Below are 21,048 nucleotides of genomic sequence, written 5' to 3' on the forward strand. Positions count from 1 at the left end.
CCACACCCCAGGGAGGGAGCTGAGGCTGGCTTGTTTGATGCTTTTAATATCATTATTTATGTTACACGATACACAACCAAGGATGATGGTCAATACTGCAATGAAAATGTTAAAAAAAATATTATACACGGCTCATGTCTTCCACACACCTTCCTGGAAATAAATTAGTGAGCACGGAGAAACCTGGCTGGGTGGCAGCCACGACTGAGAGAGGAGGGAGTGTTAAGGCAGTATCTACAAGGGGAAGGGCGGCAGGAGGGCAAGCTAAGGCCTAGATTCTTCCCTCTAACCTCCCAGACAGGGAAGGAGGGAGCCATGCCCCCCCCTAGACACGGAAGCTGCCACTGCCGGCTTCCTGCCTCTCTCTGACACACATACACTGCCTCAGTTGGAAGCCCTTGCCTGCCAGGGAACTAGCATGTCCTGTGGGAGGGAGATTTTCCCTGGTGTCTAAGGGCCACAGGGATTGAACAATGGGCCCGAGTCACACAGCAAGTCAGCAGCAAAGGCAGCAGTCTAAATGAGCCCCCAAAAAGAGGAGGTACCCATGTTCTAGAAAGGTGAATCAAGGAGCCTCGGGGTGGTGGTGGTAGTGGGAGGCCTGGCTCTGGGGTCCAGATGATGGGGGCACAGGGGCTGGGGGGATGTTGATCTGGGTGGGAGAGGTGGGCTCAGATGGGGGCCAGTATGAGCCTTATGGGTCCTGCAGGTACCTTCTCTGTCCTTGCCCCCCTTTGTTTGGCATTTTCTCATCATCTAACGTGGGTCCCTGGCACTAGAGGAGGTAGGGATGGGTTGGAGGAGTGGGGGGTGGTAAGCTGCACCTCAATATTTTGGAGTTGGCACTTCCTGGGTATGATGCAGGGAGAGGTGCCACCCTTCCTAAGCCAACAGCCTCACTCCCTCCTCTCATTGGTCCCCATTCCAGCTGCCATCTCCCAGGATTGGTGTCCAGAGAGTGGGCTGTGGGTGAATCTACTGCATGCCTGCAGCATGTGAGTGGATCCATGGGAGTGGATCCAGCAGCACATGTGGGGTGTTAGCATGAGATGATCCACCTGGGCCTGTGCTATAAGGTATGTGGGCACAGGCCTGTGCAGTTTTAGGCTATCTGTGCTTTCATTTTTCTTCACATGGTGTCAGGTCTACACTGCCCAGCTCCAGAGGAGGGCTTTCCTTACCTCTTCCCTCTTGATTTTCAGCCTCAGCTTTCCGGAACCCTCCCCCAAACCAGCAATAGCAGAAGCAGCTGTATACACATCTTGACCTACAGACACCCTATACAGCCACACACAATAGATACCCCCCAACACACATACACATTCACAGAAAACACGTAATCCCAAACAGAGCCACGTGTGCTCAGACATACACAGTCCTGATAGGAACTGCCCCTTCCCCTTTCTATAGAGGCACACAACTCAGCCCCACCCCAACCTTTAGGTGTACTGAGACACACAGAGATCACCCCCTCCCCACCACAGAAATTCCTATGAAGAAACTCTTTCAGGTATAAAAGGATCTTAAACATAATTTCAGCTGCTATTCATTTTCTAGTTGAGCAAACTGAAGACCAGAGAAAGCAAGTGGCTTGTTGAAGATCACAGGGAGGGGCCAGAGCTACAACCAAAACCCAGGCTTCTGACTCCTGGTCTAAGGCTGTCAGCCCATTGCACTGCTGAGCCGCCTTCTGCACTGTAAACAGACCACACAGGCACTTGCCCACGAGGGACACCCACATCTATGACAGGAATAGACTGAGGAGAGACAGGTCCAACAGAGACACACACACACCCACCCCCTGACAGCCTCAGAGATATACACACATTCTGCTAAGCACTCCCTACCACATCCAAACAACCACATCCATACAGCCACTCAGCCCACTGGATTCTCCAAAACTTGCTCCTGGATTCTTACTGGGAAGCAGCCTCCCGGGTCTTGGGCTGGGATGAGAGGAATGGGCCATTGGAGGCCAGCCTTACTCCCTGCTTCCAGCCTGGGATTGAGACCAATGAGCAGAAGGATAGGTGAAGGTGGGGGTGGGGTGGGCTGGTGGCAGAGAGATAGATGCATTGGTGAGGGGCCAATGAGGACAGATCACACCACCCAAACCTCAGCCTGTCTCTAAGGCTCACCTTACCCTGCCCCACTCCCAGGGAGCAAGGAAGTGGGTGAATGGGGCAAGAGGAGGAAGAAGGCAGTGATCAGATGGGTGAGGGGCACTACCCAGTTGGGCAGCTTTGCCAGGCTTCCCATCTGAGGAGGGGGAAATGCAAATAGAAACATGGGCCGGTAGGGGGCATGTGAAAGGGGCTCCGATGTGCTGAGACCCATCCCCACTGCCCTGGGCCTTTCTCCCTCTGAGCCCCTTTCCTGGTTAGGCTGAGACCGGGGCTGGGGGGTTCATGGCTTCGCTGGGGTGGGGCCAAGCCCCTGGCTTTGTGATCCCCCCACTCGTTAATGTTGACCTCCCTCCCGTCCAGTCTTCTCTCTTGGCCACCGGACTGCAGCCCTGGGAAGTGGGGCAGGGTGCTGGGTGAGGTTCCCCCAGGTAACTGAACAAACGGCCCTCACCCCTCCTCAGCTCCTGGGTGGAGAGAGACCCGGTTTTGGTTTCTCCGGCTCCATGAACACACAGAGGTACACGTCCTACCATAGGAGGAAGCAATGACTGTTATACAAGGTTGGCGGCTGTAGGGGCATGGGGCCGGGGGGCAGGCAGACGAGCTAGGGAGGGGTTGGCCTCTGCCCGTCATACCCAGCCCTTGGCGGCCCCGCCCTGGCAGCCGCAGCAGCCCCACCCGCTACTGAATGTGGCAGGCGGTGGAGGACGTGGCCTGGCAGCACATGCAGGTGGGGTTCACGGACTTGGGGGGGATGAGGTCTAGGTCCTCGTCGTCGGGGATCTCATCTAACCGATAGCCATCCTTCAGCAGCTGGATGTTCAAATCTTGGTTGATCTGCTGTAGGCAAAGGGGAGGGAGGTCAGGCCCGAGCGGCAGGGAGGCACCACCCACGGCTCTGCGGCCACTCCAGGCCGTCTGTGCCCTGGTCCAGCCGGTGCCTTGGATATCAGCCCCACTCTGTCCCGCGTCTGTCCATACCCCCAGGCCCCGCTCCTGCCTAGGCGCCCTCCTCCACCTCTGGCCTCTCTTTCTAGTCATCCCTCCCCATTCTAAGGTCAACTTCACACCTCTGGTCCTGTCCCTATCTCAGGCCGGCTACTAGAGGATATCACCTGTATTTTACACCTGTTCTATTTAAATGGCCTGCTGCAATCTAAAGCCCCACTCCTAACCCTAGGCTCCCTGCACTTGAGGCCAGTAACCACTTTTTTTCCATCCTATCCCAGGCCCACCCTGTGCAGGGCACCGCCCAGCCCTGCCCAGCCCTCTTTTTCATTGTACTTGGGCGTTGGCCCCAGCCCTCCCCCTGATGGCGATGATCCTGCCCAGTGGTGTCTAGGGCGAGAAGGGGTAGGGGCTCACCTCAGCAGAGGAGTAGCCGGAGGAGGAGTATCTAGACATATCAAAGTCATCATCGCTGGCCATGGAGGAAAGAGAGGGAAAGTGATACCAAGAAATTAAATAAAAAACTCTCCACAATCCCACCTCCCATTAGTCAGCATCCCACACCTCCCTCATAGTTCCAAATAGCAAAATCTCAATACAAACTGTGCTTGCTGTGCAAATGCAGGAATTTAAAGACAAGTTCCCTAGCCCCACCCTTAAAATCAATTGCTATCCTTAACCTCCTTCTAAATATAGCAGTTACTCCTTTCACCCCCTTCCTTCTCATCTTTTGTTTTTCTAGACTCAAATCACCCTGACCTGTAGGGTATTCCCAAAGTCCAAGTGTAGCCAGGTGTTTTCCAGGGAGTAGGGCTCCTCCCTGAGGGGATGGGGCATTAAGCATCATATTCTGCTGTCCAGAGACAACATCACAGGCCAGTTAGGGACAACCATTGGATCAGTTGTCCCAGGATGACAGCAGACAGCGTAGGCCCCCCTTTCCTCTCTCTGCCACCTCTCTTCAACCCCTAGTCCCTGGTGTAAAAAAATTCCCATCCCTGGAGAATTCACCCTTGGAGAGATTCTGGCTGAAGAATACCCCAATTCTGACATTAGAGCAGGTATGGCTTGTATAGCCCACTTGTGCTACACAGGTTCCTTTGGGCTGCCCAGCTGCCCCCAAACCCCCATACACACCTGTCCGTGTCAAGGGCTACCAGTGGCTTCTCATCGGGGCTCTGGTCAAGCGAGGAGTAGCCTTTATTGGGGACAACCAGCCTGGGTGAAGAATTTTGGGAGTTAGAGTGGCAAGTGGAGCATGGAAACCTGGCAAGGGACTGGGTTAGGTCCCATCCCACCACTTCCTTCCTTCCCTCCCTCCCCACCTTGGATCCTGTTAGGCTGTCTCCTCTCAGAGAGGAGCTGGGCCTGAGGAGCAGGGGAAAAGAGGGAGGCTCAGGACCAGCAGAAATAGATCCTGGCTGGCAGGGTCCAGGTTGGATAGGGAGGGCCTCTACCTTGTTCGGGCCATGACATTGTTCTTCTTGGGTTGCTGGTTGACAGGGCTACCCATGCTGCCATTCTTCAGGGAGCCCTTCCGGGCCAGTTCCCGCTGCTTCTCTGCAGGAGAACATGGGAAGGAAGCTGTGTCCTGCCCCTGAGGCCACCCTGCCTTACTACTCAGGGCAGCCTGGGCTGGGCCTCCACTGTGAAACCGCTTGCTCTTAGAAGGACTGAGGCAGGGATCCCAACTCCAGGCCCCTGCTGCTTTGTGGAGCTAGTACCTGGCCCTGCACAACCTGAGGCAGACAGTAGGGGGCAAAAAGAGGAGGCTGTCCCCTGTTTTCCAGGAACTACAACTCCCATGTTAGGGTAGTTAGTGTGTACTTGATGCCAGGGAAAGGCTGGAGGGGGAGAGACAATCACAGAAGGCTGGCACAGTCAGAGAGGGCTTCCTTTAGGTGACACCATGACTTGGAGAGAGGTGGGCATTCTAGGAAGGAGGGACAGTGCATGCAAAAATGCATTTAAAAGTGAGCATAAGTGTGGCTCTGGATAGAGGGGTGAAGAGAGAGGTCAGGTTAGAAAAGTAAAATTCATTTATTCAGCCACTTATTCATTCAACAAATATCCACGTCACTAATTATATGTCAGGTCCTGTGCTAAGGGGCTGAAGACTCTCTCTGGTTACAAACTCAGAACATGAAGGACTTGAATGCCAGACAGAGGAGTTTGGGATTAACACAGAAGGAAAAAGAAGCCACTGAAGATTGTGATGTGGGAGGGGCAGGATGGGGCTGCAAGGTAAGGGGCAGGAGGCTGGGGCAGCCCATTTGGCTACGCTGCCTGAGTGGTGCTCCTGACTCCTTTGCCAAGGTCTGAGTTCTCCAAGGTTCCAAAGCCTACCAGGTTCATGGAGCTGGCCATCAGGTGACCCACTCCACTGCCTGGTATGAGACAACTGTTCCCAGAAGTAGCTGCCTGGGTCTTGGAGGAGTCCCATCTGCCCTTCCCTACTCATCTCAATTAAAGCCTAGATCTAGGAAAAGGAACTGTTAGGTAGAGAGGGACACTAGGGAAAATGACTCATAAAATAACCAAATGCTCCAGAGGGTAAGGATGGGGAGGACATTTACAGCTACTGTGACTCACTTTGAAATTTCCCCTGACCTCATGTCTCTGAATCTCTGTCTCCTACTCTTTGACCCTCTTTCCTTGCCACTGCTCATCTGATTCCAGTTTTTTCCCAGCTTCTTTCCAGAAGGTGGCAGCTGCCATTACCACTCTAGGCCTCTAGGGGGTGCAATTTGCCTTAAAGTTTCTGGCGGAACTTGGTGCAACTGGGACAATGCTGTGAATTTTCATGAGGAGCTTTGATGGTAATATAATGGGGAGGAAAAAAGATGTGATTTTAAAACATGCTGAATTTGTCTGAAATAGTGGGAAAAAAGCAAACAATAAACTGGCAAAACCAAACTACAGACTACTATACAACCATTTAAAAGAATGAAGTCACTATATGCTGACATTAGAAGGAGCTCCAAAATTTAGGTGGTGGGAGAGGGAAGGCCAAGTTTCAGAAAATGTGCACAATATGACACCACTTATATTAAAATACAAAGTAAAACTACAAAAACTAAAAAGGCTTGGAATGGTTACCTCTTAGGAGGAGAATGTGATGGGGGAGAGTAAAGAAGTTATGCTTGTTAAAATACTTGTATTGTTATATTAAACAATAATAGGCTGGGCATAGTGGCTCATGCCTGTAATCTCAGCACTTTGAGAGGCCGAGGTGGGCGGATCACTTGAAGCCAGGAGTTCCAGACCAGCCTGGCCAATATGGTGAAAGCGTATCTTTACTAAACATATAAAAATTAGCTGGGCATGGTGGTGTGCGCCTATAATCCCAGCTACTTGGGAGGCTGAGGTAGGAGAATCACTTGAATCAGGGAAGCAGAGGTTGCAGTGAGCCAGGATCACGCCACTGCAGTCCAGCCTGGACAACAGAGAGAGACTCTGTCTCAAAAAAAAAAAGAAAAAAGAAAAAAAAAAAAAAGACCAACCCCGTCCCCCCAGTGAATAAAATTGGCTGCAGTTTTAATCTGATGTCCTAGGAATAGAAACAAATTCCAAGGAGAGAACTATTCTTGTTTAGCAAAACAGCTCGAGGGGCTCCCTGGATGTGGTCTGGAAGGAGAGAAGCAAGCAAGGTAAGAAAATAAAAAAATAGCAGTTGAATAATAAAAGTACAGGCCTCTGTGGAAAGGAGGGAGAAAGTTGTAGGGAAAGGGCCCTTAGAACTAAGGAGGCATCAGTAATTGTTGGGCAGCTGGAGCCTGAGGAGGAGGATGGACAGGACGGTGGCCTGGATGGCAGAGGAGCTTGGAAGGATAATAATGACCTATATTTAATTGTAAACTCTTTCCTCTATGTCCTGTTTTGTAATTTCTCTTTAAGAAACCAACGTTTTCATAAAAGTGTGTTATATACAGCAGCCGTGAGACAGTGAAACTTTGGTCCCTGAGGGAGAGGGGCAGCACATGGGGTGAAGGGAGGGCAATGGTGGCAGGAGCTGTGGACAGTGGCCAGGAGCGAGGGGACTTCACAGGATCAGGCTGCACGGTAAACTGACTTCGGAGTGGACATGAGACAAAGCCACAAGGGAAATGTGACCCGGAAAGAAAGGGAGATATTTGGGTTTTCTAAGAAACTAAGGGAAAAATCCCCCAAATAGGTGCCAGCTGGGCCCAGAGATCTCTAGATGGGCTGAGGTTGTAATTGGGAGAAGGGCTCGGCTTCTGGGGTTGGAACTCTCATTCCTTTCTATCCCTTAGACATAACAAGTAACACCCCACTTCTAAGGCAGCTTCCTCTCAGCCTGATCCAGTGTCTGATGGGACTTTCAAGTCCTCTCTCTAGGGTTCCATGAAAACCCTGCAGCTATCCCCCAGAATACCTGGAACGTCCTTGGCTTCAGAGATGCCTCTTAGAGTTTCAGGCTCCTGCAGAGAACTGTAATTGCCCTCTTTGCCTGTAGGAGACAAGGTGCCACCTGGCAGTGCCAATGACTTGAAGGCTTGAGTCTTGGAATCATCTAGGCTGAGCTGGTTTATTTGTGGCACCTCATTGTAGACCCAGCCCAGAGCATCTTGCCTACTCCCCACATCTCCCTCACCCCCCAGACACACTCACCCAGCTTCACTTGGAGCGGGGATGGTTTGTAATTCATGGCTACTGACTCACCCTCCCGGGCGTCACAGTCTCCGTCTGAGATGGAGGCAGCGGTTGGGTCCTGTGGGGAGAAAGCAGTAAGACAGAGTTGTTAGGGAGTGAAGACAGGGGGCTGCTCTCAGCCCTGAAACTAGCCTTCCTACCTGCCCTCTGGGCTTCTGTGAGCATTCACCACTCACAGCAGGCAGGGCATTCAGGGAGAGAGGGGCAGACCCATCTACTGTGGGACAAAAACACTGGGCTAGGTAGAAGAACCAAGGATCTGGGTTCCACGTACACCCAACTTGGTGTCTGTCCTCAAAGTCCTGTGTGGTCTAGCCTCCTCCAGAAAGCCCATCATGATTTCTTTAAACTCACAGGACTTCCTTCTCCTAACTCCCATACTAGTAGCCCTTCCCTTCAGGCCTTTCCTGTGTACTTGCTTGGCAAGGTCTTCCTAGGTTCTTGTGAGTTTAAGTCTGGGTTAAGGGGAGAGTAAGTGCTGTCTGAGATGGGTCGTCTCCCTCTGTTTCCCAGTGCTGGACAGGTCCCTTCACAGGATCCAGAGAACTGACTGGCCAAGCCACACCAGCCTTCAAGGCTACAGCCACTGGACAAAAAATAGTTCTAATGAGGACTTCTCCAGTTCACAAATGACGCCTAAAGAATGTCTCCTGGGAGAACCTGAAAAGTTGGCTAGGTATGGTAGATGAGAAGACAAATAATGACAAACCAGCAGGTGGCCAGTTAGTCTTTTGCTGCCCAGAGGGCAAAACACTTGATTCTACAGATGGCCAGGAAGATAGGAAAGCACAAATTCTGTGTATTGTCTTGTGTCTGGAACCTTTGACATCCTCTTCACTGCCCTCTTCATTAATCTCTAATTGGGCTGGGAACTGTGCTGTCCAGAGTCTTTTTTTTTTTTTTTTTTTTTTTTTTTGAGACGGAGTCTTGCTCTGTCGCCCAGGCTGGAGTGCAGTGGTGCAATCTTGGCTCACTATAACCTCCGCCTCCCAGCTTCAAGCGATTCTCCTGCCTCAGCCTCCTGAGCAGTTGGGACTACAGGTGCATGCCACCATGCCCAGCTAATTTTTGTATTTTTAGTAGAGATGGGGTTTCACCATATTGGCCAGGCTGGTCTCGAACTCTTGACCTCATGATCCGCCTGCCTCAGCCTCCCAAAGTGGTAGGATTACAGGCATGAGCCACCATGCCCAGCTAAGAGTCCTTATCTAGCCTTGCCATCCCCTCCCAAACACCCTCCTCTGCTGCAAGATCCAGGGCCCTGGCCCAGCCTGCCTCAGTCAATTGGAAGTGGCTGAAGTCATCCACATTCTCCCTGAGACTCTGAGGACCAACCACTGACGGGGGTGCTGCCATCCTAGTTGTCTTTGCATTTTAACCAGGGCCTGTAGAGTGCTAAGCCTAAGGTGTGAGGAGTGCAGAGGGGATCCAAGGCTGCTGCCTGTTCTGCCTCTGCGGATGCAGGGAGTAGACAGATGGGCATGTAGAATGCTGCCACGGTGTCAGGCCCAGTGATCTGAGTGGCTGCTGGTGACCCAGCAAGGGAAAGATATATAACCATTATGGTGGCTTCTGTTCCCTTTAAAATGAGGCAGTGGGAATGAAAATATGCTTGTCACTAAGGGGAAAGGGAAAAGTCTAGCAGGTTTGAGAGGGAAATCCTGGCCTTGTCTGTGTTCCTTCAGGCCATCCAGAGCACAAGACTCTGGGTGGGCTGTGTTGCCACAGGGGTTTGCAAGTTCCTGAGGGCAAAACCTGTGCCTCCCTCCCCTGCTTTGATCCCTAGCCCTTAGCCTTGACTGAGTAGAAGAAGGGAAGAAGGCTTTGCTCAGAAAGGCTGGGTGCCGCAGTGCCTGCATCTTGGGCAACTTCCCATGCTCCAAGTCCTTCATCCTCCCTGGCTCAGCAACCTCCTTGAGAGACTCATAGACAACACCTGTCCTGCACAGCCTTGGAGAAGCAAACCTCTACTGGCCCTGATGTGCCTCTCTGCAGCCAAAACAGCCTCTCAGCTGCTACCTGCAGGGGAGGTGGAGATGGAACAGCTGGGCTCTGGATTTCCTGTGGGCCACAGAAAGTGCTCACTGCAAAGCAGCCAGAGGGAAGGCTTTTTAAAGGGTAAATCCCATAAACATGCTGATAGGACCCTACCAGGGCAGCACTGGCACATTTCCAAGTCCCAAGTCACATTCCTTCACTTTTTTGGTAGCATTCGTCACATGTCACATATACCACATCCATTTGGAAAAGGCTTCCTCCCTTGGCTCATCTCTTGCCTCTCTATCATTTCTCTGTCCTCCCACAACCCTTTGCCTCCTCTGTAGGGTCCTGCCCTTGGCCCTCCTCTCGCTCCTTGGGGAGCCCTGATGTCTCCTATAGTTCTGATTGGCATTTTTATACTGAAGACTTCTAAATCTGTGGCATTTCAATCCTGCTTTTCCTCCTTAACCTTCCACCCCATCTATCACATGAGAGTGTTGGGCCTCACCATCCTTTCCCTGGGGCTGATTTTTAAAAACACAAGCCCTTAGACGTTTGGGGCTAACTTTTTACTCCTCAGTGCAGATGAGTTAATCAAAGTTTCTTCTCTCAGTCTGGAGGTACTGGGTGTAAATGGTAACATGGGAGGTAGATTGCACAGGAAGGACAGGGCTAGGAAGCTGTTGAGCAACTCTGGTCACCGGGACCCACATGTGGTCCTTGAGGCCTACAGGGCAGTTCCCGGTGGTATTTGATCCTGAGTGAAACTGCCAGCTCCTTTGGACCACAACTCAGGAGGGGCCTGACCAGGTGGCAGAGCCCTAGGCTGAGAGGTGCCATGCAAAGCCCACCATTCAGCATCTCCTCCATCACTATCCATGACAGAAGGCCACATTCGTGGCAAGCACAAAGATCGCTGGCACTGTGCCTGCAAACATAAGCCTTTACTGTGAGCTTCCTCTATGTCTTCCCTTAGAAATGCAGCCAATGCACCACAACCGTCTCATGGCAATGTAATCAGGGAGATTAAATGTAAAATATTCATGAATATAAGTATCAGAAAAGACTCCAGGCAGAAGGAAGTGCCTGGCTCCAAGAAATCAGGGAGAATTTAAAGTGCCCCCCAAGGACATCTGAAGGCGTGAGCTAGATCTGGGAACTAGAGATTAACAAGATTATTAATAAACACTCAGCAGAGACAGACATTGAAATGCATCTCTAACAGCAAACCCTGTTTCTGCAACCCTTCAAATACATTCTCCAAAGACTACAGAAATGATTAATAGCCCAGCCTCACTGTTTCTGGGACAGGATATATAGGCTAATGGCTAGTGCAAAGCCAATATAGCTAGAGGAAGGCAAAAGCATCAGAAGAATCCTTAGAATTATAATAGTTTGGTCCACTGATTTTCATTAAACTGTGTTCCCTGAGTGATTGTGAGGGGGAAGCTATAGAATGGGGGTCTGGCTTCCCTTTAATAAGAGTAGATTCCCCTTTATTTCATTTATATATCAGCCTGTTGCAACATTTTGGTTGGAGAAAAGGTTCTATTTTTTTTTAAAAGGTTAAAATCTTTTGATTTTAAATCTTTAAAAATGTTTTATTATGGAAATTATAACAAGTAGAGAAAATAATATAGTGAAATCATAGATACCTATCAACAGCTTCAACAAATATCAACTTATCACCCATTCTTTTTAAAAATGAGGAAACCTGGGCCGAGAGTAGAAGTGTCTTACCCAAGGTCAGTGATGGAGTCAATAACCTTTCAAAGCATGCAGGGAGGGACATAGGGAAGAGAACATGACTTGGGCTTGGAGCTAAAGACAGGCCCTTTGGGAGGCTGCTCCATTTTTGCAGGCCCAAGCATCAGTCTGCATATTAACCTCTTCCTTTGTCCCCCTGCCCCAGGGCTGTACCAACTCGTGAACTATCTTTAGCTGGCTGGCTTTACTTGTTGGAGCTGTGGGTAGTGCAGCCAATACAATGGTAGGCTGGGACCCAAGAGATCCCAAATAAGCAGGATAAAATTGGGTGGGTAAAAAGGGAAACAAAGGAAAAAAACAAAAGTGTAGAACCTTCAAGGCTAATACCTGGAGTCTTAAGAAGGAGGATCTGGAGAAGCAGATGGAAGAGTCTGCTTTCCTGAATGACCCACAGACCTTTATGGGCTACTCTGGTAGGACTCTGGGTGGCAAAAAAGAAGACTTGTAGAGGGTCTTGTAGTTCCTAATGTATGTATTCGGATCCATGAACTTATCTGATTCTCCTCAGTACCCAGTAGACATGTGATTGCCTCCCCAACACTCAAATTATACTCCTCCACTGGGCAACAGACATATGGCTTGGATGGTCTGACCTCACTCTCAGTGCTAAGGGGATGCTCTGACTAAAGGAAGACAACCTACACAATCCCATTCTCCTTGCCACACAAACTGAAAGGAAGATTGTAATGGTTAAAAGCACAGACTCTGTAGCCAGAGTACCTAGGTTCAAATTCCAGCTCCTCCAGTTAGTAGCTGTAAGATCTGGGTTTCAGCTTCCTCATCTGTAAATGGGACCAACACTAATACCTAGGTCAAGGGTTCTTGTGAGGATAAAAGGAGTTAATATGTATTAAGCAGTTAGAATAGTCCTTAGCATAGTATACCTTGAGCACTATATCCATGTTAACTATAAAGATATTGCTATTATAGGTTCAGTGAGGAATACACTATCATGGTCAGTGTGCCCTGGGAGTGGCTGGCCTGCAGCTGCATCCCTGACACCACATAGGTTGGAACCTGGCTTATATATGGAGGTATCTGTAGAAAAGGTGTGCCCTCCTTAGGGTGATGAAAGGCCTGGCCACAGGGCACCCTGTTTCCTCTCTTCCCTCACTCCAGCATGATACAATTCTTTCATTTATTTAATGAAGGTAGGGCTCACAAATACAAATAGAAAAGAGTCACAGCTGGGCATGCTGGCATGCACCTGTAGTCCTGGCTACATGAGGCTGAGGCAGGAGGATCATTTAAACCCAGGAGTTCAAGTCCAGTCTGGGCAACATATTGACATATTGAGACCCTGTCTTTAAAAATAAAAATAAAAAAGAAAGAAAAGAAAACAGTTCATCTTTAAGAAGCTCCCAATAATTATTAATAAACATAACCAAGAGCCATATAAAAGTAGAGGGAATGGGACAAAGGGAGGGTGGTCAAAGGAGACACTTGAAAAGATCTTAAAACATTAGGTCACCAGTTAGTTTAAGAGCGAGGAGTAAGGACATTCAGGGAACATGTGAAAAGTCTCAGAAGCACGAAACTAGCATAGTACATTCGAGGAATGGTCGGCATTTTGCTATAGCTGAAGCTTAGAAGGTATGGTGAAAAGTTGCAGGAAATCAAGTTGGTGGAGTCAGGAGGGAACTCAGATCATGCTGGAATGTGGGCTTTGATTTTTTTCTTTACTCAGAAGACGATGGGGAACCAATGAAGCCTTAAGAAGGGAGTAACATGTTCAGATTCGAGATGGAAAAGGACCCTCCAACAGCCATGTGCAAGACGAGTGGGAAGGGAGTGAGACTGGAGGTAAGGATAATTAGGAAACTACCGCAACAATGCTAGCAAGAGATAACAGGGGCCTGAACCAAGCAGCAGCAGAAGATAAAAGGACAGAAAGGAAGATGTCAAAAAAGAGTAGACTTGGCAGGCTTCTGATATAAAATGTAAAACAAAGGGTCTGGACATTCCTAGTTTTCTGTCTGGAGTTAATTGGGAAAAGTACTAATTTTTTTTTTTTTTTTTTTTTTTTTTTTTTTGAGACAGAGTCTCACTCAGTCGCCCAGGCTGGAGTGCAGTGGCATGATCTCTGCTCACTGCAAGCTCCACCTCCCGGGTTCATGCCATTCTCCTGCCTCAGCCTCCCGAGTAGCTGGGACTACAGGTGCCTGACACCATGCCTGGCTAATTTTTTTTTTTTTCGTATTTTCAGTAGAGACGGGGTTTCACCATGTTAGCCAGGATGGTCTCGATTTCCTGACCTCGTGATCCGCCCGCCTCGGCCTCCCAAAGTGCTACGATTACAGGCGTGAGCCACTGCGCCTGGCCTAGAGTACTAATTATTAAGACAAGTTACTAAATGCAGAAGAAGGCACAACTGCATTGCTAGGGAAAAATCAGATGAGTTCATTTGGGGACATGTTGAATTTTGAGGTGTCTTTTGGACACCAGACGATATCACTAGTTGGTAGGATTTGAAGTGTGGGAGCTCAGAAAATAGGTGTGGGTTGGTGGTGATGTAAGTCACAGTGAAGAATAAGCTCTCTCAGAATGAGCAGAGTGAAAAAAAATCAAGGGTGAAGTTCTGGGAAATATCCAACCTTAGGTAATGAATGGAGGAAGGAGACTGGGTAGGAGCAGAGAGGAATGTAAGAGTAGAACTAGGAACCATTCAAGTAGAGTTTCAAGGTGGAAGAAATCAACAGTGTCAAATAAGCAGATGGGTCCATAAGATAAAGACAAAATGTAGAAATAAAAAAGTCATAGGTAATCTCAGTGAACACAATTTTAGCTGAAGAGTAGAAACAGAGCCCAGATGACAGGGGATTTAGGAGAGAACAGGAGATGAAGAAGCAGACAGAGCGAGCACAGGCTGTTCTTTAAAGGAGCAAGACTGAGAAGGGAAGGAATGAGAATGGGTGGCAGCCAGAGGGAGCTTTCGATTTCTAGGATTTCTTTATAGCTAGGGAAAACTAGACCTGTCCTAGACTGAGGGGAAGGAAGCTGTGTAGAAAAGGAGATGTTTGAGGGGGCATGGTCTTTGAGGAATCATGAGCAGATGGAGCCAGAACTTTGGACCATAGGAGGGAGTCTCCTTAACAAAACAGAAGGGAGGTAAGGAAGGTGAGGTGAGGAGGAGAGGAAAAAAGGAAGGGAGGTGGCAGATTCAGATAACATGGAGGCAGAAAGGGGGTAGAAAGTTAGGGGAGCTCCTTCCTAAAAAAACTCATTAGCAAAAGGAAAAAGGTGAACACTAAGGGGTTGGGGGAAAAGGACTATTTGGTGGCTGGCCAGAGTGGAAGGAGATCAGACTGCCTGGGCTCTCAGCTACAATCCTCATCTTTCACCCACCCACGATCCAGTCCTAAGGATGAAAGGCGCTCTCCGTGGTGCTGAACAATCTTGCCATTGTCTTGTGGACTGAACGTGATAATCCAGGGTAGAGACATGATTCAATATCAGCCTTCCCAAGAAGAGAAAGTGACCTCTGTTCTCACCTCCAAGTACTAATTCTCAGGAATATGAAAATGGAAATGGACTTAGAGTGAGGTATGAAGAAGCAAAGCGCTCATACCAATACTATCTAAGCATTCTTCACAGAACACAGAATAATTTTCCTTTAGTTTTAAGGTTAATTGGGGGAGGCAGTTCTGAGTTGGAGAACGCTGGAAGGCTACTTCTGGAATAAAGTCATGTCTGTACCTGTTTATTTTCCCTGGATAATAGCAGGAGGCAGGATAGACAGAAAAGCAGGGAATAGAAATCAGGGCCAGGAAGGATGGTGCTGTTAAGAAATGGGAAGTCAGGGAAGGTCTGTGGCTCAGCCCACTCTCTGACAAGTGGGCACAGTAAAATAGAGCATCAAAGACCAGCTGTTATCATAAATTTATCCAGAGGTCAGCTGAGAAACTACTTAGAGCTGTGGTCTTCCTGTTCAGGGCTATTCCATTCCAAAACATCTCATGGCAGTGTGTAGAAATAAACATGTTTAGATATCAAATTTTAGAGGGAGATCCAGCAAATATAACTTAACTTCACTAAATGCTCATCGTTGGGTAGAAATCTTGCCTCTGGTCCAAGAATAGTTAGTAGCAATCTATGCATTAGTTAGATGGCTCTACTTCCCTGCAGAGGGCTGTCCATTCAGCCTAAGGCATTCCCATCTTCTCGGACTCAACACCTCAACATATAAGTCATCTGGCCAGTGACAGCTCTTACTCTGCAGTATGACCTGAAGTCACACCTCAACACATTGGCCATTTCTTAATCCCACTGCTGGGCAGCTCCTGTTTTTGTTCCCCATCTCCTTTTCTCCAAGTTTTCTCCAGGCACTGCCTGCAAAGCCAGGCAATTGGCCAGGACTTAGATCTTTTTGGGACATATTAAGATCCTTAGGGGATAGGTGCAGCAAGCCACCATGGCACATGTATACCTATGTAACAAACCTGCACATTCTGCACATGTATCCCAGAACTTCAAGTAAAATTAAATTAAATTAAATTAAAAGGTCCTTAGGGATCCCACTTACAGGGAAAGACAAAGACTTTTGATAGGGATAAGGTCTTTATGGGAGATCTAGAGGAGAATCAGGGGAACATAATGGAGAGGATCTCTCCAAGTGTTAGTGGGTCTTACAAATAGAGGGAGAACAGAAAATCTGGAGAGAAAGTTTGTGAAGCTTACATTTAGGAGAGAGGGCAGAGAATCCTGGCTGGCTCAGGGAGGCTTCTCTTATCAGTTTAAATCTCCCAAATCTTCTAAGTTTTTCTCTAACGGAAGTCCCAATTCAAACAAAGTCAACACACTGAGTTTCCACTATCCAGCTCTGGACTATAACCTGGCAGTAGAATGCAGAAGAGGAAAGCATCTTTCCTCTTTCTTTTCTTTTCATTGTTTCCTTCTCTTTCTTTTTCTTTTAGTTTTCTAGAGACAGGGTCTCACTCTGTCATCCAGGCTGGAGTGCAGTAGTGCTGTCATAGCTCACTGTAACCTTGACCTCCTGGGCTCAAGTGACCTCCTACCTCTGCCCCCTGAGTAACTACAACTGTAGGCACACACAACCACTATGCCTGACTAATTTTTTTTTTTTCTTTAGAGAGGGAATCTCACTATGATGGCCAAGTTGGGAAAGCACTCTTTCTTTCTACACACACTTCTGCAGAGCATTTGCATTTTGGGGTATAGTCAAGTTCACCAGAAAGAAATAGAAAGGATTATCATGCTTGGGCTAGAGTTTGGGTCTCCAACTGGTCTTGGGAGTCGCTGAGGATTCTCTGACTCCTTAAACAGCTGCTAGTATAGAATTCATTACCAAAAGTAAGCACTGCCAAGCCTTAGTATCTTGAATGGTATCTGTCACTGGGACAACCAAAATGGAGGAGGGTGCTACTGCCCCCAGGCCTAGTAACAACTGTAGCTATGAAAAGTTTTATAGATTTCTCTACTATAAAGTGATACATGCTAAAATTTTTTAAAATCACCTTTAGTTTCACTACCTTGAGAAAAACACTTGTTAATGTTCTACTGTATCAGAGCCTTTTGCGTATGCTACAGCAGCAACACTCTGGAGCTTCCCTTCCTTCTTTGGGAGTTGGTGCTGTTCCCATCTTCATGGTCATAGGAATGAGCCTCCAGGAACTATGCTGGTTCTATGTGATTCCACCCCTTTGGATACATGCCTGGATGAGGCAGAGCAAATCAGTCTCCCCCAGAATCGGGAAGTGGGACTTAAATAGAGATGTAAAGTTCAATACTATGGACTGGGTAACAGAGAGAGCCATTGGGGAGGAAAACAAGAATACAGCTGATGTTCAGAAAGAAGTAAACACAAGAGATGGTGAGAGTGCTCCCTAGGTTTCAGGCTCTGGTTCTAGAGCCTGCCTTACCCATCCAAAGCCTGACTTCATGCTGTGCTTAGGCATTAAAAGAAACCCAGCCTAGGCAAGATAGCGAGACAGTGACTCTCCAAAAAGACAAAAAATTAGCAAGGTGTGGTGGTGCACACCTGTAGCCCCAGCTACTCAGAAGGCTGAGGTGGGAGGATCGCCTGAGCCCAGGAGGTTGAGGCTGGAGTGAGCCATGATTGTGCCACTGCATTCCAGCCTGAGTGACAGAGTGAAATCCTGAGAAAGAAAAGAAAAAAGAAAAGAAAAGAGAAAAGAAAAAAAAGAAAAGAGAGAAAAGAAAGAAACCCTAGTGTCTTCATAGTCTATTCTCTTTCTTAGCTTCGACTTGGATTTTTTATTTTGTTACTGTAATCAGAGAGTAGCAACTAATACATGTGTATAGAACAACGTTTAAAGAACGTTTAAAGAACACGGCCTATTTTGTGGCCGGGCGCTGTGGTTCACACCTGTAATCCCGGCACTTTGGGAGGCCAAGGCAGGAGGATCACTTGAGGCCAGGAGTTCGAGACCAGCTTGGCCAACGTGGCAAAACCCCTTCTCTACTAAAAAATATAAAAATTAGTTGGGTGTGGTGGGGTGCTGAGGCACGAGAATCACTTGAACCTGGGAGGTGGAGGTTGCAGTGAGCCAAGATTATGCCACTGGATTCCAGTCTGGGCAACAGCCTGGAGATTCCGTCTCAAAAAAAAAAAAAAAAGTATTATATTTTGTATTTCTGTATTTTTAAAATTAGTATCAGAACATAGTCAGCTCTCCATCTTTTTTTTTTTTTTTTTTTTTTTTTTTTTTACAGAGGCAGGGTCTTTCTTGTTGCTCAGGATGGAGTGCACTGGCTATTCACAGGCACAGTCATAGCTCACTACAGCCTTGAACTCCTGGACTCAAGTGATCCTACTACTTCAGCTTCCTGAGTATCTGGGATTACAGGTACATGCCACTGCACCTAGCTTTGTATTATTCTTCCTTTTCTTTCATTTTTTTTGGAGTCAGAGTCTTGCTCTGTTGCCCAGGCTGGAGTGCAGTGGTGTGATCTTGGCTCACTGCCTCAGCCTCCCAAGTAGATGGGATTACAGGCATGCGCCACCATATCTGGCTAATTTTTGTATTTTTAGTAGAGACAGGGTTTTGCCATGTTGGCCAGGCTGGTTTCGAACTCGTGGCCTCAAGTGATCCTCCTGCCTCTGTCTCCCAAAGTGCTGGGATTACAGGTGTGAGCCACCATGCCCAGCCCCTAGCTTTATATTCTTACATAGTTTTTGTAACCATTAAAACTAGTTTAATGGCTGCATAATATCCATAGAGAGGATGTATAGTAACTTTGTAACCATTCATTTATTTTTGACATTCAAGATGTTTGCAACTTTTCACTATTATAGATAATGCTACACTGAAATCCAGGTATGTTTACATTTAGGATCATTTCCTAAATAAAGTAGATTACTCAGTAAAAAAATGAGTGCTTTTAGGTTTCTTGATAGATATTGCCAAAATGCTTTCCCAAAGGATTGTTCCACTTTACAATGCCTCCAGTCATGACTGAGAGTATAGCTGGTTTTTAATGCTTTATTTTTCACTGTGTGCCAGGGAATTTCAGGTCATCACATTTACCCATTATCTTCCATGAGAGCTCTGTTCCAGTCCTCATTTACCTGGTTCCCTCTGGGGAATCTTCTTTCATAGAACAGAATTTCCTCTGGGCATCACCTGCCAGACAAAATACTCCTGACTTGAGGCCACCAATTAAGAACGAAAGGAGGGAAGACTCTTACACTGCAGATTGGGAAGGGCTTTAAGTGGAGCACCGGTGCTGCCTGGCAACTGGGCACTGTGCTTTAGCCAGTCCTCCCCTGTGCCAGCATGTCAGCTATAGGAACCGTGATGGTAATTGCAGAGCTAGAAAGCAAATCTCACAGAGCGTCTCCCTTGCTTTTAGATGTGGGGTGGGAGAATTAACCAAAATGGCTCTGGAGTTACCCCAGCTAGGGCAGCAGCTCCCATTACCTTACCTATTATTTAGTTTTCAGAAGTAGCTACTCAGGAACAGGGAGAGAAAAGGATGGTGAAAGTATGAAGCTGGTAGTGAGATGGCAAAAAAAAAAAAAAAAAAAAAAAAGGATTTGTTTTTGAAATGAAGAGACAGGGGGCCAGTGAATTTTTAAAAAGATGATTTAGAATCCTACTCTGCTTCTTCATGGTTAGACAAGACTGATGTCTTAGATTGATGCTCTGCTATTCATTTGTATTACCATTCACCAGGAAACCCTGTCATCAAAAAGCCTTCATTTGGGAGATAGGATAAATACTTCAACTCAGGGATACTCACTGTAGCTATGGCTTGGGGGAAGCCTGTGCACAAGGGCCTAAGGGCCAAGCCTCATGACCCAGGAGGTAGGTGCCAGAGTCGTAAGTGGAGAAGGCTTACTTCCTTCTGGGAGGACTGGCTTGGCCTACTCCTGACACTCATCCCCTGAGCCACATGTTGAGGAGGCTCCTGCCTTACCCTTAGACCAGTTTAAGACATAGGTCTCAGCCTATGTCAAGTCTTGTGACCTACAAGGTCTTTGAACCCCACATTACCCTCGCCTCCCCCATTTCAATCTCTTTAGGGAAAGATCACCTAATTTAATGGAGAAAGGGGTTAAGGTACAAAGTTCTTTAAAAATAGATCTACAATGGTTAAAATTGGCCAGATGCAGTGGCTCACGCCTGCAATCCTAGCACTTTGGGAGGCCGAGGTGGGTGGATCACTTGAGGCCAGGAGTTTGAGACCAGCCTGGCCAACATGGCGAAACCCTGTCTCTATTGAAAACACACACACAAAATTAGCCAGGTGTGGTGTTGCACACCTGTTATCCCAACTACTCAGGAGGCTGAGGTAGGAGAATCTCTTGAATCTGGGAGGCAGAGATTGCAGTGAGCCAAGATTGCACCACTGCACTCCAGCTTAGGTGATAGAGCAAGACTCTGTCACAAACAAACAAACAAATAAAAAAAGCCCCATGATGGTTAAAATGGTAACTTTTATGTTATGCATATTCTAATACAATTTTTTAAAAAAGATTGAGAAGCAGGACCTAGGCAGAAAAATAAGAAGGTGTGTGGTGGGCAGTGGGGAGAAGGCAGTCCCTTCCCTTTTCATATTCAGATTCAGACAACACAGACTTTTGGGGATGAGGCCTTTCATAGGAGAGAGGGAAAATTATTCTAAGAACAGGGGAGTTGGAAGGGGCTGGGGATTTGGGGTTGGGTTTCTGGGGGCTTTCTACTTGAGGTGCCCCTTAGACAGGGTCCAGAGGACAGAAAGATGGAAAGGTTGTTCAAGGTTAACAGAGCTTTAGGGAGCATGGTCCAGAGGATCTTTCAGTTTCCTTCTAGAATATGGATTCCAGTTCTTCAAGGTAAGGAAGGAGGCACAGACATGGAGGAGAATACTGCCCAGGAATCAGTACAGGACATGGGGTTGGAGACTCCTTGAGAGCCCCACACGTGGTAGGAAGCAGAAGTAGAAATGCCAGCAGACACTGACATTTGTCTGGGCCAGATTGACTTGTGGATCCTTCTCTGAATCTTAGCCCCAAATCTCACTTAAAGCTTTTTAGTAAGCTTCAATTACTCAAGGAACTGAGCTTGGCCTGCACTGGTTCATAAATCTT

At 47.7% G+C, this 21,048-nt stretch overlaps 1 protein-coding gene across 12 annotated transcripts in view; it reads right to left on the bottom strand.

Moving 5' to 3' along the window:
• Positions 1-30: 30 nt before the first annotated feature.
• Positions 31-21,048, bottom strand: part of FAM219A (family with sequence similarity 219 member A) — a 59,018-nt gene continuing 38,000 nt past the window's right edge. For 2 of the 12 annotated variants that reach the window (XM_073021735.1, XM_007968928.3), the window contains exons 2-7: positions 7,707-7,806; positions 7,471-7,545; positions 4,532-4,634; positions 4,212-4,292; positions 3,492-3,546; positions 31-2,966 (exon numbers count right to left, since the gene is read on the bottom strand). In XM_073021735.1, coding sequence (XP_072877836.1) covers positions 2,808-2,966; positions 3,492-3,546; positions 4,212-4,292; positions 4,532-4,634; positions 7,471-7,545; positions 7,707-7,806 — 573 coding nt within the window. In that variant the 3' untranslated portion in view covers positions 31-2,807. The remainder of the gene's footprint in view (positions 2,967-3,491; positions 3,547-4,211; positions 4,293-4,531; positions 4,635-7,470; positions 7,546-7,706; positions 7,807-21,048) is intronic. The other 10 variants (XM_073021736.1, XM_007968931.3, XM_073021739.1 and 7 more) reach the window with 6 other exon arrangements.

Source organism: Chlorocebus sabaeus, chromosome 12, assembly GCF_047675955.1.
Source record: "Chlorocebus sabaeus isolate Y175 chromosome 12, mChlSab1.0.hap1, whole genome shotgun sequence".
Taxonomy (NCBI): domain Eukaryota; kingdom Metazoa; phylum Chordata; class Mammalia; order Primates; family Cercopithecidae; genus Chlorocebus; species Chlorocebus sabaeus.